General features: G+C 40.7%; 1 protein-coding gene across 1 annotated transcript; it reads left to right on the top strand.

The window, feature by feature from the left end:
* Window positions 1–2149: 2149 nt before the first annotated feature.
* Window positions 2150–13535, top strand: LOC307266210 (methylmalonate-semialdehyde/malonate-semialdehyde dehydrogenase [acylating], mitochondrial-like). Its single transcript, XM_080048185.1, has 12 exons — window positions 2150–2269; window positions 2570–2608; window positions 4666–4740; window positions 5055–5216; window positions 7687–7765; window positions 9306–9608; window positions 9935–10056; window positions 10302–10491; window positions 10599–10780; window positions 11410–11589; window positions 12275–12373; window positions 12468–13535. Exons 1-12 carry the CDS (start codon window positions 2231–2233, stop codon window positions 12570–12572), a joined length of 1575 nt encoding a protein of 524 aa, XP_079904311.1. The 5' UTR covers window positions 2150–2230; the 3' UTR covers window positions 12573–13535.
* The last annotated feature ends 1700 nt before the right edge of the window (window positions 13536–15235 follow it).

Raw genomic sequence — 15235 nt, 5'->3', positions numbered from 1 at the left:
CTGCCCGTTCACCTGTCTGACTCTTCCTCTCCAGGAACAGGTCCATGGCGCCTGCTGTCTTCGTGATCCCCAGCAGCTCTCGCACATGAGCAGAGATGACCTGTTAGGTGAACAGTACAGTTCAGTTCTTTGATAGAGTGCGTGTTTAAATCATCTACCTATATATCTAATAAGGAAGTCCTGCTGGGAACGAGAGCATCTTTTGTAATTAAAGCTATAGTGCGTAACTTTTTTTTATACGAAATGAATGTCTGTTACATCCAAGCCATCGCCAAACGAGTTGACAGAAAGTTGATTAAGCCCATCAGCTTCAACACACTCTCTCTGTATTGTTCTCAGTATGGCAGCGTATACAAACTGGTGCAGGAGCCCAAGACGTTTCAGTTGTTGATTCTACGTTCAGTTGATGTAGGTCCAGAAAAAAACCTGGCTGTACAGCAGAAGGCAACAAATCAATGCACAATCCCTGAAAGCTTGCCTCATGTAGATGCACCGACAGTGTTGTTTTAGGCTAATTACTCACAATTCCTCATGGGGGGGGGGGGGGGGCAACAGAAGTTATGCACCTAAGCTTTAAGATTGTGACATCATTGGAAGGAGAAACAAGGAACACTCTCCCAAACGCCTGTGCATCAAAGTCTAAACCAATAAAAAATCTTTACTAAATAGAGCGCAGATAGCTCTTTACTGAGTCGCTCTGTCTGTCTACAAATCGTCTGATGCGTTTGCAGTTAATAAGAGCTGCATGGCCCTTCAGTTAATTTAGGTCTGACCTCAGGGTGAGAAACAGCTACTAACAGCACATGTGTGATACAGCAGATTTGAGGTGTTTGCTGAAAGTGATGCTAGGATAAGATGCAAAACTTGAATTGGATGTCACACTCTTCGAAGAAAAAGTACTAGAGTTCCAATTGGGATGTGCAACTGAGTTGGCACAGACTCAACGCTGGTTTTCTGGTGTTTAAAGTCCACTTAGTGCCTACTGGGGAGACATTTGGGATACAATTTAGAAGGAAACTCATAATTATTTCTACTAAAAGGTAATCTTTTTTATTTTATCTATAGGCCTTAGGCTACTCTACCATTTGAATATGGTACTTCAATTAGCCGATGCAAAAATGCCCAGGCCAAAAGTTGCTATGTCCATGATGTCCAGAAATGTTTTAGAATCTCTGCACAATGTTTAAATGATCACTTATCAACATTTGAATAAATTAGACAAAAAAACAGTTGTTTCAGTAGGCTACCAGGTGGTAGGCTAATAGAGTAGGCTAGGTTATATGGCAGCGGTTGTGGTAGTGGAATCATTCATTTGCTAGCTGCCTGTTGAAACCTTTTTGAACACAATCTAAAACATTTTTTTTTGTAGGTTAGAATCCAAACTCTTCTGAATAATAGCCTACCTGCATGTCTTTAAAAGCTGTGATTCCGAGTCTTGGCATGTAGATACAATTGACATAAATTAGCCTTCTTCCAGTGATGAGGTTCTCCGTGAAACATCCCTGCGAAAGAAACGAGTAAGGAGGTCAGAGCTGTGATAGCCTAAGTGAGACATGATATCATCTGGAAGCTGACGTATCCTGTGACAGTGAACGTTATCTCTGCTCAGTCAGTTGTGTGGTAACCTACTTTGTACTGTGGAAACCCTAAAGACTCAATCCACCTTGCAACATCATGACAACTCCACCGAAGGAAATCCATGTTGCCTGCAAGCATGTTGCCATGGAAACTGTCACTGTGACTATTGACTTGTGTGTACCCCGAAAAATAAATAAAAATAAAATAAAAATATATTTTTTAGGTCATAAAATATTAGAAAGTGTGTTTTCCACGGGAAGTGTCGAGCGTTTGAAATATTCAAAGTTTCCAATGGAGTTTATTTTAATTTTCACATCTGTGTTTATCGAAACAAGCCAATCAGTTTCTTCTAAATTAGGGCGGCTTGCAAATTGGGCGCGGTGATTGGCTTTTAAATCGGGTCTGCCCCGCCCACAACGAACGGAAACAGCGAATACCGTTGCGCGCTGCTTTCTCAGATCTACAAACCACGTGCGCTGGTGTCAGTCGCTCAAGTTATAACCGGAAATTATTTGTAGATCGTTTTAAAGCGCAGCGCTGTGTCCTCTCCGCGTCACTACTGCAAGCTGAAGTTCTCTTTGCACTCCAGTGTTTTGTGGGTCGGTCGAAGGGCTTTTCTGAGCAGGAATTATAATACCCTAACTTCCCACAAATGGCAGCAATTCTCCTCCGCTCCCTTTCGACCAAGAAGGTAAAATAAATTCGTGCTCTAGTTGCTTTTGTTCGACGCGAATGCAACTCAAAATAGCTAACAACCTGAGCTGATAGCTAACGAAGTCGTTGTCTAACACCACGCATGCTGCACAAACTGTCCTGCTCCTTTTTTGCAGGGCAAACGTTTAATGTGTGCAAATCAAGTTGGATAAGTCAGTGTAGGTTTCATTTGCATTGCGTGCACAGGAGTGACATTGGCTCTCATTCACTAGACCTTGGACAATTATTATAAATAGAGGTTGACTAAATCAATGCTCTGGTGTTTTATTTCTTACAGGTCCCCCTCCAGCTGGGCCGCTGTTACTCCTCCTCAGTGGTAAGAGCTTCCACGGGACAGCTTTTATAACTGCAATGAATGAATGTCATGTGTCCAGCATAGACTCTTGTTTTGTTAGTTTGAGAAGTCTCCACACACACACACACACACACACACACACACACACACACACACACACACACACACACACACACACACACACTTCCATCTCCATGTGAATTATGTTATGGGCCCCATGAATACAAACAACGCCATGTTTTTAGAAATGTTTGCAAAGTTGTTAAATATTGTTCAATGTTGATGTCCAATGGGACTACAGATAGAAGTCACCCCCATCATCTTTAAGAATATTAATGAAACAAATACAAACGTGTCCTCTTCTTTTTTTTAACTTTTTCTTCATTCTTATGTCGTGTCTGTTCATGTTTTGTGTGTTTGCTTGTAGTTAAAACCAAAATAAAAAGAATTATACAACAACAAAACAATTATATTAATGAAACTGGGTTGTTGATTGCAATATCAGTATTTCATAATGTAATAAATATGGAAAAGGTATGTTGGCCATCAGGTTATCTTACCCCTTATATTTGATGAGATGAAGATACGAAGCAAGTGGGGCATTTTAAAGTTGTTTGAAAAAATAAACATTCTTAACCCTCTGAGGTCTAGGGGTATTTTCTCCGATTTTACATACTTCTATGAATACCTATTTCAAATGTGCAAGAAGATAAATTATACCAAAGTGTTTTATATGGAAATGTTCAGAACACATTAGGCCTTTGTTTTCTGAGGTCTACTTATGTCCTAGACCATTGTGTATATAAATAATTGGCTTAAATGCTGAAAAATGTATTATGATTTTTGAAAAACCTGGACATTTGTGTGAAAGAAGAACCTTTAGTCATCCTGTTGAGTTGTTTTGGCTCTTGAAATTGCTTCTCCTAAGCCTTAGCTTAAAAAATGCAGTAGGGGAGTGCACAAAACATGACTAATATAAAATTTGGTCCAGACGCTTTTTGGTAGAAATGTTGTCTCTACTTTCAAAAAACATTAGGAAATTAGACTGAATGAAGACTTTGAACCACATATGATGATTCATGGGATGTATACTAATAAAAGAGGAAGCATCACAAAACATTTTTCAAACAAACCATTAAGTAAATATAAAAACAATAATAACAAACTACTTTCACACTATGTATATACTCTATGCACTATTTACAAGCTAAGTGGTAGCTGGGGAGCTTCTGGGTCTTGCTTCTCAAAGTGTTTTCTAAGCCTGTAAGGGACTGACAGTATCACAAGAACATTCCCTGGAAACAGGAGGACCTCTAGTTTGAGATGTTTTAATTTTATTTTTCAGCCATATCTTCTTTATCTATTAATAAAGATATGCCCGCACGCGCGTGAATAGACCTCAGAGGGTTAATGTTTCCTGGCGGGCAAACCATGTATAAAGGGACTGTTACAAAATGACCTCCAACATGGACGCTGTGTCCTTGTCTCAGGCTATTTCAATGGAGAACAGATCCTCATAGGCTGCATGTTTAACCCAAATTCATATGAAGCTGCCTTTTTTCTTAATCCTTTATCTGATGTTTCATCCGTATCAACCACATATGTTGTTTTTAGTGGTTGACTGTAATCATGTGCCTGACCCATGTTTTACTTTTGGCCAATCCTAAACCTAACCCCTCGGAAGGGTCTCTGAATGACTTATGCAATGACTTCCAGCTGTTTTGACAGGTGCAGAATATTGTATTGGTTGATTAATCAGTCGGGCTCTACGCCAGAGTTTTAAGTTGTGGCATTTCATTTTCTTTTTTTGACTGGAAGTTATTTGGTCTGGGATATTTCTATGTGCTAGGTTTCACACTTTTTCAGAATGTCAGGATAGAACTCCACTTAAACCTTAAAGTGAGGACTGTGTGAGGAGACCTAAATCCAAAAAGGGGTGTTTAAATCTAAAGCATTTGAAGTTAGTACTCACTATTGCAGATTGTTCTGAACCTGAAAAGTTAGTGTTGAATGGTGTGATGATGGGTAGAAGTCCTTAATGAACTTTGTTCTGATCATGTGCTTCTTTAACCCTTTAGCCCACCACCAAGCTGTTCATTGATGGCAAGTTTGTTGACTCCAACACCTCTGAATGGCTTGACCTTCACAATCCTGTAAGTATTTGAGACTAAATGTATTCAATGCCATACAGTAACAAGACTTCTACTATGAGCTGGCTGAAAATAATCAGTTTATTGAAGGGGAGATGTTGAGAATTCTTAATTTACCAGTTTAAAATGTTTTCAATTGTAAAACCATTGGGATTATTTAAAAGCTAGATACTTCCATCACATGAGTATGTCAAACCTGTAAAGGATAGAAAAACATTTGATTACGAATGAAGGAATGAAGGAATGTTCATACTGTAAGAATGGCCTCCCCTGCTCTCAGTCAATATGTCTTATGTGGGCTTTCTCCTTCTCTTCAGGCCACTAATGAAGTGGTGACACGTGTTCCCATAGCCACCCAGGAGGAGATGCTGGCCGCGGTGGACTCCTGCTCCAGAGCCTACCCAGCCTGGGCCGAGACCTCCATCCTCAGCAGGCAGCAGGTCTTCCTGCGCTACCAGCAGATCATCAAGGATAACATTGTAAAGAGCATTTAGCTAAACCTTTTACTATTTTTTTTCTCTGAAGCACTTTGAGATTCTTGAATATAAAGTGCATTATAAATAAAATGTATTATTATTATTATTAGGGAGATTTGTCACAATTCAACCGGTTTCCATTTTAAGATAACAACTAAGAGAGAAAGGAAATAGACTGTATGTGTACTAGGGGTGTGAACGTTTAAAAAAATGTCTAACCGTGTACACAACGGAATTTTTTTGATGTACACGGTTAACCGTGACGTCATTGTCCTCGTGCGCTCACGGTCTTGTAGGCGTGCGCGCGCCGCACACACATACGCGTTTGTTCGCCTGTAAACACACAGTTGACATGAACTTCGCTCGTTTACACACCTCTTATAATAGGTCCATGGTACACACACACACGTTTGCCTGTCATGTGTTCGCCGTCATTATCGTCCTTAATTAATTCCCTGATTTAATATAGCCTATCGCTTTCTACATGTCCACGTTTATACAGGTTGAACAGGTGTTATAAAGTTTGGGCTACTTTCGCGCTTAGTTCACGTCAACCGGGTAACTTTAATCTTTAGGTTATCTTTCATCACTCGTCCGTGGCTGTGACTCGAGCCCGAGCACGGCGACTGTGTGTGTGTGTGTGCGCCCCCCGATACTCACACGCCGAGGGACAGACAGACTCGGCAGACTAGCTTTTATCCTCCCCAATTAGTTTATTAGTGATGTAAAATCAATAGATGAGTGTCTCCAGAACATATTTAAAAACTTTGAAAAAAATAAAATTTGATTTTTGATTTTTTTTTTTTTCAGATATCTTTTGGGCATTTTTATGCTTTATTGATAGTGTAGAGACAGAGTTGAAATGGGGCAGAGAGGGGAGTGACATGCAGAGAACGACCGTGGGCTGGAATTGAACCCGAGTCCGCTGCTGGCCGAGGCCCATGGGGGGGACGCCCTACCAACTGAGCTAAGGGCGCCCCCAAGATTTTTTTTTTTAAACGGTTTTCGTTCATTGATTTTTCCTAAACGGTTATGATTTACTAAACGGTTACATATGTACACCAGAGGGGTATACTACAAAGCAAACTCAACAGAGCCCAGCTCTCTTTTTTTGATCTGGTTCAACATAACACATACCCTCGCTCAGAGCTAACCGGTATCACGAAGGCAGTTATCAACCTCTTATGTTGAACGAGGGTTTCAGCTTCAGGCTCTGTGCGCGTCCCCATGAGAGGGGGCGTTTGGCTGTCATTTGACTCTGCTGCCGCTAACTTTACACTAACGGACTGATTGCGAGCGGCTGACTTCGCTGACTTCACTCAAGAGGAAGAGTTTATCAGTCTGAATTATCACAGAACAGCAGGAAACAGAGAGCCGAAAAAAACTCTTACTGCAAATAAGGAGAGAGTGGAATGTTGTCAGAAAATTGGGCTACTGAATTCATTAATTTATTTTACAGATCGTTCTCGCAGTGCGTAACGTGACATTATAAAGCAATAAAAGGTTGAACTCGGATTTAAACAGTACACCATTTAGCCTAGTTGATAATCCTACACTTAAGAATCTGATTTAAGTCTGACAATGTCCCCTAATGAATAGCATAGCTTGTGTGGAAAATCACGTTAGTTTTGATTTAGGCTAATAGCCCTTTATTTGCATCTTATAAATACCATTAAAATAAATAGCCTAGATACAAAACCTGTAGGCTAGTCTGTATTTTCCGGACAAATATGAATCTACTGTGAGAAGCTTAACCTGCGAGTCTGCAGCGATGTCCGAACTGTGACAGCTGTCACTTGTCACGTCCCAACTGTAATCGCAACTGATGAAAAAAAAGAAGCCTACAGTGAAATAATGTTGCATTGCAACCTGTGATTTTATAGAACGCTTCATTAAGAGCCAGTGTGTGTAGATCGCCAGGTAAAATCATTTGAGGTGAGAGCATAGAGTGGCGCTGCATACGCTATTTTACATTTTCTGCACAATAACTATGCATGTGGCAAAAAGCCGCAGCGCAATGTTACAGTTCACTCTAATGTAAGCCTTATGTCACGGCTTTGTTTCATTCATTAACTTACTGATCAATAAGTTTACTGATTTAACTAGTTTAGGCCTACTCAGTGAGAAGTATCGCTCAGACAATATAGTCAGGTCCGCGCCTCCGCGGGATTTCAAAAGGTGTAGTTTCCTTAAAGGGCGGCGCTCTAAGAGCCGAATTTAAACTCAAACTCTGGAACAAAAACTGGTCTGGGCAGGTTAGCCGTGCAGCCTCTGTTACCAAGGTGATCTAGCCAGGTAGAAAGAGAGCCACCTTTCGTGATACTGAAAACTCTGGCTTTAGACCGCTTTAGACTCAACAGACCTCGCTCAGCCCTTAATCTCGCTTCGTAGTATAGGCTACTGCACACCCCTAATTTGTACATCTTTTTGTTGTTTTCCTACCAATAATCTTTTTTTCCCCATTATATTTCAGAAAGAACTGGCTAGAAGTATAACCTTGGAGCAGGGCAAAACTCTTGCTGATGCAGAGGGAGATGTATTCAGAGGACTCCGTAAGTTAAGCACACAAACCTCCGTGTGCGTGTGTGTGCGTGCGTGCGTGTGTGTGGCACTGCACTGCCACAGATGCCTATGCCGATTCATTCACCATCGTCGTACTCATAGGCAAAAATATTGACACACACGGGGCGGGTGTCCGTTTACGCGGGAGACGAGACAGCTAGCAAACAAAATTGAGACACACGGAAAGATTGAGAGATACTTTTGAACCTACATTGTTGCACCCACTAAATCAATAATGCACAGACACTGCGGAGAATAAAGTAAGATGTCTTCCTACCTTCATGCTTAATTGCCCGAAGCATCCCATAAACCGTCCATAGAGCCCTCGGCCCCGCCCTTTCCCCCAGCTTCTCTCTTTACTTTTCACCCGTGCGGGCTGTGTATGCAAGCTACAGGTGCAGCTCGGTGCAGCTGCGCACCACTTTTGCACCGGGTCAAAGGGCATTATAGAAGTGCGATTAATCTGTGTTAATTTTTTTAATCACGTTAATTTTTCTGTGATTAATTAATCGAAATTAACGCGTTAATTTGACAGCCCTAATATATATATATATATATATATATATATATATATATATATATATATGTGTATATATATGTATATATATATATGTATATGTGTGTATATGTGTGTGTATATATGTATGTATATATGAGAGGGATCAAATTCCACTGTTTAAAGCTGTTGTCTATGGTATTTGTATCTCCTGATGAAAACTCTGTTTCTCTGGCAACGCTTAATGCCAGTGCCAGGGTTGAACTGCTGTAAGTGGCGGTGGACGTCAATTATTTGCGTGTAACCACTAAACCAGACACCCCGGCCAAAGCGACCTTCACTTTTTAATAAATAATGGTGGAATAAAGATGCTTTCAAAGTGTCCAATTATAACATATCAACAGTTAAGGAAAAATGCTTCACATTGTTAAGTCCTGATGTTAAAGTGTGACTTTTTTATCTAAGAAAGTTGGCAGGCTCTGCTTTTAGTGGCCTGGTATTTAAAGATAATTATGCAGTCTCCCTCTCATTGAGGTGCATTTGTTCACTTCGGCACACTTTCATCAACAATGTCAAGCCATGTTGAGAGATTAACAGAGCTATGCGCAGTTATAAAGTAAGATATATTTAGTTTTTACAAGAAGGTGCTCCCAAAGTAATTATCATACTCGGTACAGCTCCCAGTTTTGAGATGCCCAAGTCATTATTGCATGCTAACATTTAATGTATAAACTGAAAGATGGCCACACCTGCATATGTGCTGCCAACATTACAGATTTCTAACATTACTGAGACCGATAGTTCTTGCAGTTATTTGCACTAGCAGGGAAAATAAATCAATTAGCATTTTCTTTTAATACTTACACAAGAGCATGAAGTACAAACTGCATTATGTGTAAACATGAAAACACCTTCATCTTAAATAACTGATATATCCTTTACAATTTTCAGAAATGCATCCATTAACTGATTGTGTATTTCATGTTCTCGTCACCTTTTTTAAATTTGGTTTCTTCATCCTTGCTTCCCCCCAGAGGTGGTTGAGCATGCCTGCAGCATCACATCTCTCATGCTGGGGGAGACCTTGCCATCCATCGCCAAGGACATGGACACTTACACCTACCGCCTGCCCATCGGAGTGTGTGCCGGCATCGCCCCCTTTAACTTCCCCGCCATGATTCCTCTGTGGATGTTTCCCATGGGCATGGTATGTGGCAACACCTACCTGATGAAGCCATCTGAACGGGTCCCAGGGTGTACCATGCTCCTAGCCAAGATGCTCCAGGATGCCGGTGCACCAGATGGTACAGTCAACATCATCCACGGCCAGCACGCAGGTTTGTGTGTGTGTGTGTGTGTGTGTGTGTGTGTGTGTGTGTGTGTGTCTCCTACTTTCATTCCGAAGCATCTTTGTGTGTATAATAAGCAATAAAAAAAGGTTCAAAGATGACTCCAACACTAATCACATAACCCCATGGCAATATGTAGATGGAAAATTTCCATAAAATGTGCAGCCTATATCTGTAGATAAATCAGAAATGGCTTAGGCAAAAAGGATTTGAATCTCTGTATTCGAGGCCTTTGTGCTCTTGTATTGTGCCTTAAGGTGCAGCATAGAGGAAGAAGAGAGGATTCACAGTACCTGTTTGTATCTTTTGTATAGCGGTGAACTTCATCTGTGATCATCCGGCCATCAAAGCCATCAGCTTTGTGGGCTCCAACCCAGCTGGAGAGCACATCTACGAGCGGGGATCTAAGAACGGCAAGAGAGTGCAGTCCAACATGGTAAACCAGAACTCACTGTACTCAAATGAACACCAATTAGACTAAATATACCTCTCTACACGAGGGATTATTAGTCTCTCTATCTTAAACCCACATAATAAATGCTGTTGCATAGTATTGACTGATACTGTTACCAAGACACCAGCTCAGTGGTTAGCTGTCAATCATTGATATGTGTTACTTTATGTGCTACAGTAAAATACAGAAAACTCTAAAGAGACGTGTCCCACATTTTTCCATTACAGGGTGCCAAGAACCATGGTGTGGTGATGCCTGATGCCAACAAAGAGAACACCCTCAACCAGCTGGTGGGTGCTGCCTTTGGAGCGGCAGGCCAGCGCTGCATGGCGCTTTCCACCGCTATTTTTGTAGGAGAGTCTCGTGAATGGCTCCCAGAGCTGGTGGCGCGCTCCAAAACACTGCGCGTTAACGCAGGTAACTCCAGTTTCAAATAGTATACATTCTCATGCATTTTAATATAAATGTTACATCATGATCCATGCATCTCATTAAGGGAAATGTTAACTGTGTGTCCCCTAAAGGCGACCAGCCTGGGGCAGATGTGGGTCCCCTGATCTCTCCTGAAGCCAGAGCCAGGGTGGAATCTCTGATCCAGAGTGGGGTGGATGAAGGTGCCAAGCTGATGCTGGATGGGAGAAATGTCAACGTTAAAGGATATGAAAATGGAAACTTTGTAGGACCCACCATTCTGAGCAATGTTACGGTGAGCTTTGGCTGGAGAAAGAGGCGGTCATGTTATACGCTTTTTGTCCGAATCAGTCTAGTGCCAGTTTTGTATGTTTCAGAGAAAAGGCTTACATTTAATTTTGAGACTCAAATGTATTTAAAAAAAATTGCAAACATTTTAGTAACAAACAAAAAACGTCTATCACTAAGGGTAAGTAAAAAAAAAAGATATTGTCCATCTGTTGAGCACAGGTTGGAACAGCTTCACAGCTCTACTATGAGCAGATCATTTCAAGAGTTAAGAAAGCTGATGAAATGCTTTTACTCCTCAGCCTAAGAGTCTTCCACTCTATGATGTATGGGGCCTTGGGACGGATTTTCCTGTTCAGACAACTTGGCTGTCACAGTAACAGACTTAAAATAAAACGTGATCCATAATGTTAGCCCATCAAGGTTTCATGGTATTAGCCGAGTGTTAGACCTGGAACATATTAAAATAGAAAGTAGCTTTATGTGTTACTAAATGCACATCAAGGACTTTTACTATTGTCTTTTACTTGTATTGATATAGCATCATAAACTCTGAAATGACATGGTCTTTATGTGCTGTTAATAATGCCTCCTGGAGTTTTAGTGGTAGGTGACATTAAATACTGTGCTTTCCAGCCAAGCATGACGTGTTACAAAGAGGAGATCTTCGGACCAGTGCTCGTCGTCCTGGAGGCTGAGACTCTCGACGAAGCCATTTCTTTAATCAACAGCAACCCCTATGGTAACGGCACCGCCATCTTCACCACTAATGGAGCCACAGCGCGCAAATACACTCATGAGGTGGACGTTGGCCAGGTGAGAGATTTGAATGATAACTAGTGGTTTGTTGGAAGATATTTATTGAAGGGACTTAACGGCTCAAAGGAATTATAAAAGTGATTCATCCAAATTCAGTTCATCCTTTTCAACTGGAGCCGCTACTTTTTAGTGATATTGAAGGGTGGGTCCAAAAATGTTCTAGTCTTTCTTAAAACAATTTGCAAAGGCTCAAATTGACCCCCTTTTGCCACGTTTTGAAGTATCTGTGGGCAAGACACTGAACCCTAAATGGTGTGACTGGGTGAATGAGAGGCAAACTATGTAAAGCACTTTGGAAATATAGTAGTGATGTCCATTTACATTGAGGGAGACATAGGAAGAGATTTTTTTTAATTGCCGTTATGAACTGAAATAATGATTACTGCAAACAAAAATAGTTAATATTTTAGGACTTATATGGGGGGAAATGTCAACCTATCCTCTTTTAAAATTTAAATTTATAAGAAAGAAGAAATAGTACTTTTTTACTCAGTATTTCGTAACGGATGTAAATGCATTATATTGTTCTTTCACACCGGCTTTTTTAGCATAATGTTTCCTTCCAGGTTTGAGAATGATAAGCCAAACCAAAAGAAACAAGTCATACTTTGATCCTTGGTGTATTTGTAGACCTGCAGTAGTTATGTATGATTTCTAATTTGGGTGTTTGCTTTTTCTACAGATCGGTGTGAATGTGCCTATCCCCGTCCCCCTCCCTATGTTCTCCTTCACTGGCTCCAGAGGCTCGTTCAGAGGAGACACCAACTTCTATGGCAAGCAGGTAAATGACTAACGCGACTTGTTGAGTTGTACATCAATATATTGAATAAACTCGTACTGGCTTGCTGACACAGCAGTTGTCTCTTTACTACCAGGGCATCCAGTTCTACACTCAGATCAAGACTGTGACGTCGCAGTGGAAGGCAGAGGATGCGACTGTGACCAGCCCCGCTGTTACCATGCCAACAATGGGACGCTAAGCTAAAATGCCAGCACATCCAGCTTTACCTTCAGTGACTTCTCATATGCCTTAAGAAGGAGCAGAGGGACGGAATTAGGAGGAAAAAAGGTTGAATGTCCTTTTCCTGTTGAGAAATATTAACACTGGAGATTATTAGTTGGTGATGTTAACATCCTAGACACAATGCTGTTGCACAAACGCATAAATGAAAATTATACGTCATTCAGAGAAGAGGGGGGGCAATGAACTGGACTGAGGCAATGAATGGTACTTTGAATTTCTTCATGGGTTTGTTGTATTCTGTACCTTTTTCTCCTTTTCATGCCCTGGATGACTGAGTGCAATGGTTGATCATTTTCTTGGACTGTTGTTTAATCGGATGTCTCTTTTTTTTTTTTTTTTTTTTTAACCCCGGGCCGTAGAAAATAAATGGATCAGGGATTGTAATCAGCATTGAAAGCAGCAACAGTAAATGTCTTCCAGCACTATCCTCTGTGGTTCTGTAGCTTTAGCAGTGTGTAGATAGTTGACAAGTAGATAAACAAAACAAATGCTAAATGAGAACAAAAACACTCCTATTCTCTGTTACACCACATTAAAACTGAAACGATGGTTGAAGTTCTTGTCCTCAATGTATATCGTATTTTATATTGTCCAGTGTCCGGATTCTGTGTGTTTGGGATATAGTGTGTGTGTGTAATGGCTTGTATTGTATTGTCAGTACTTTTTTTTTTGTCATGAATGTAATGGAAGGAAAATTACAGTGTTAACATCAGATGTGAAGTCCATATCATGTATAACTTATACATGATATGGACTTCACATCTGATGTTCTTTCTAAACTATTATGATGAAATCCCTGGGGTGAAACTGTTACTCAGTTTACAGTGTCATCTTTTCATCCCTGACGTCTCTGTTTGATCATGTGGCAGTAGAAATAATGGGGTATTTGGGCCCTGTAGTTCACTAGATGAATAAAGACACTTTAATTAAACTTGGTTTCTGATTTGTGTTCAAAGGGTCTTGTGGTTGTGGTGCAATTATGTATCGTTCATTACACTCGAAGACATATGTACAGGCGAAACTCGAAAAATTAGAATATCATGCAAAAGTTCATTTATTTCAGTAATTCAACTTAAAAGGTGAAACTAAAATATTATATAGACTCATTACATGCTAAATGAGATATTTCAAGCCTTCATTTGTTATAATTGTATTTATTATGGCTTACAGTTTATGAAAACCCCTCATTCAAAATCTCTGAATATTTTAATATTACATAAAAATCAATAAAAAAGGGATTTTAAATACAGAAATGTCGGCCCTATATAAAGTATAATCATTGATAATGATATGTACTCAGTACTTGGTTTGGGCCCCTTTTGCATGAATTCTTGCCTCAATTCCAATTAATTTTCCATGATAGTCCAATATGAGTATCACCTGTTTGCTCGGGCCAAGACACTGGGACTAAATTATCCCAGAGATGAAAATTAAGACAATGTTTGCAGCAATGCACAACATATAGGCTAATTTTGTTTCTGAAAGCAGTCTGTTGTTCTGACTGCCTGTGAAATATGCAATGAATAAACCCGCTCGAGGTTCCCCCATTGAGAAAAACAAACGGAATATATTGTTTATTTGTGGGCTGCCTTATTTTGCACGAGGCAGGGTTTTATTCTGAACAGCGCACGAGACTCAAAATAACTCCCGGGGCTGTCATAACAACACGGATGACGTGACGTCCTAGACTGGGACATCATGGTGAGTTCGTACGGTTTGGCGTCCAGAAAACATTTCCATAAGTCAGCCACACGTTACTCATTGTGTGTTTCATTGTTTTTCGGGTGTTTCTCTGTTTGTTCTCACCGTTGTAACGTTTGGTAATTTGCTAACGCGTGGACAGTGGACCGCCTAACTTCCTTGCTTACTCCGAGTAGGCTACAGGCTAGCTATTCTCACATGGCTCTATTAAGGTATCGATAGCAGCTGTAGTTAGTTGTGATACAGGGACAGCAAAATTAACTGCCTAGAATTGTGCCGTACTGTTATTTAAAAAATGGTTGAACAGGCACAGTTCCATCTTTTGCTCTGCCTGATGGAGATTTTTTAAATACATGCTAATGGAAGCCTTGTGGCACCTCATATAATGAGATGAGATGGTCATGAAAAGTTCATGATTGAACCGAAATTGTCTCGCACACTTGACATCATGAAGGCTCAGCCTCAGACTCTGGCAGTCTGTTCCAGACATTGGGCGCATAAAAGCTGAATGCCGCGTCTACCCTGTCTAGTCCTAGCTCTGGGGACTTTTAGTAGACCTGTCCCAGACGACGTGAGAGCTCTGGTAGGTTCATAACGGGTCAGCAGATCAGTAATGCATTTTGGCCCTAGACCATTTAAGGCTTTGTAAACCAACATCAGTATTTTGAAATCAATTCTTTGGTTGACAGGAAGCCAGTGTAAAGACTTCAGAACTGGGGTGATGTGATCCACTTTTTTGGTCCTACTGAGGACTCGAGCAGCAGCGTTCTGAAGAAGAGGATAGGCCTTTGAAGCGGGCTAATAAAACATATGGGTATTGTTGAAACATTTTAAGTGATGAATAAGTAATAACAGAAAAAAGGGACCGAGCCAGGTGGCACAGTTGTTGGAAAGCCACGCCACGCCATTGATTCCACA

The sequence above is a fragment of the Ammodytes marinus genome (genome assembly GCF_949987685.1).
Source record: "Ammodytes marinus genome assembly, chromosome: 19".
In the NCBI taxonomy this organism is placed as follows: domain Eukaryota; kingdom Metazoa; phylum Chordata; class Actinopteri; order Uranoscopiformes; family Ammodytidae; genus Ammodytes; species Ammodytes marinus.
Note: the sequence above shows the minus strand (reverse complement) of the source record. Positions and strands in the feature narration are given on the sequence as shown.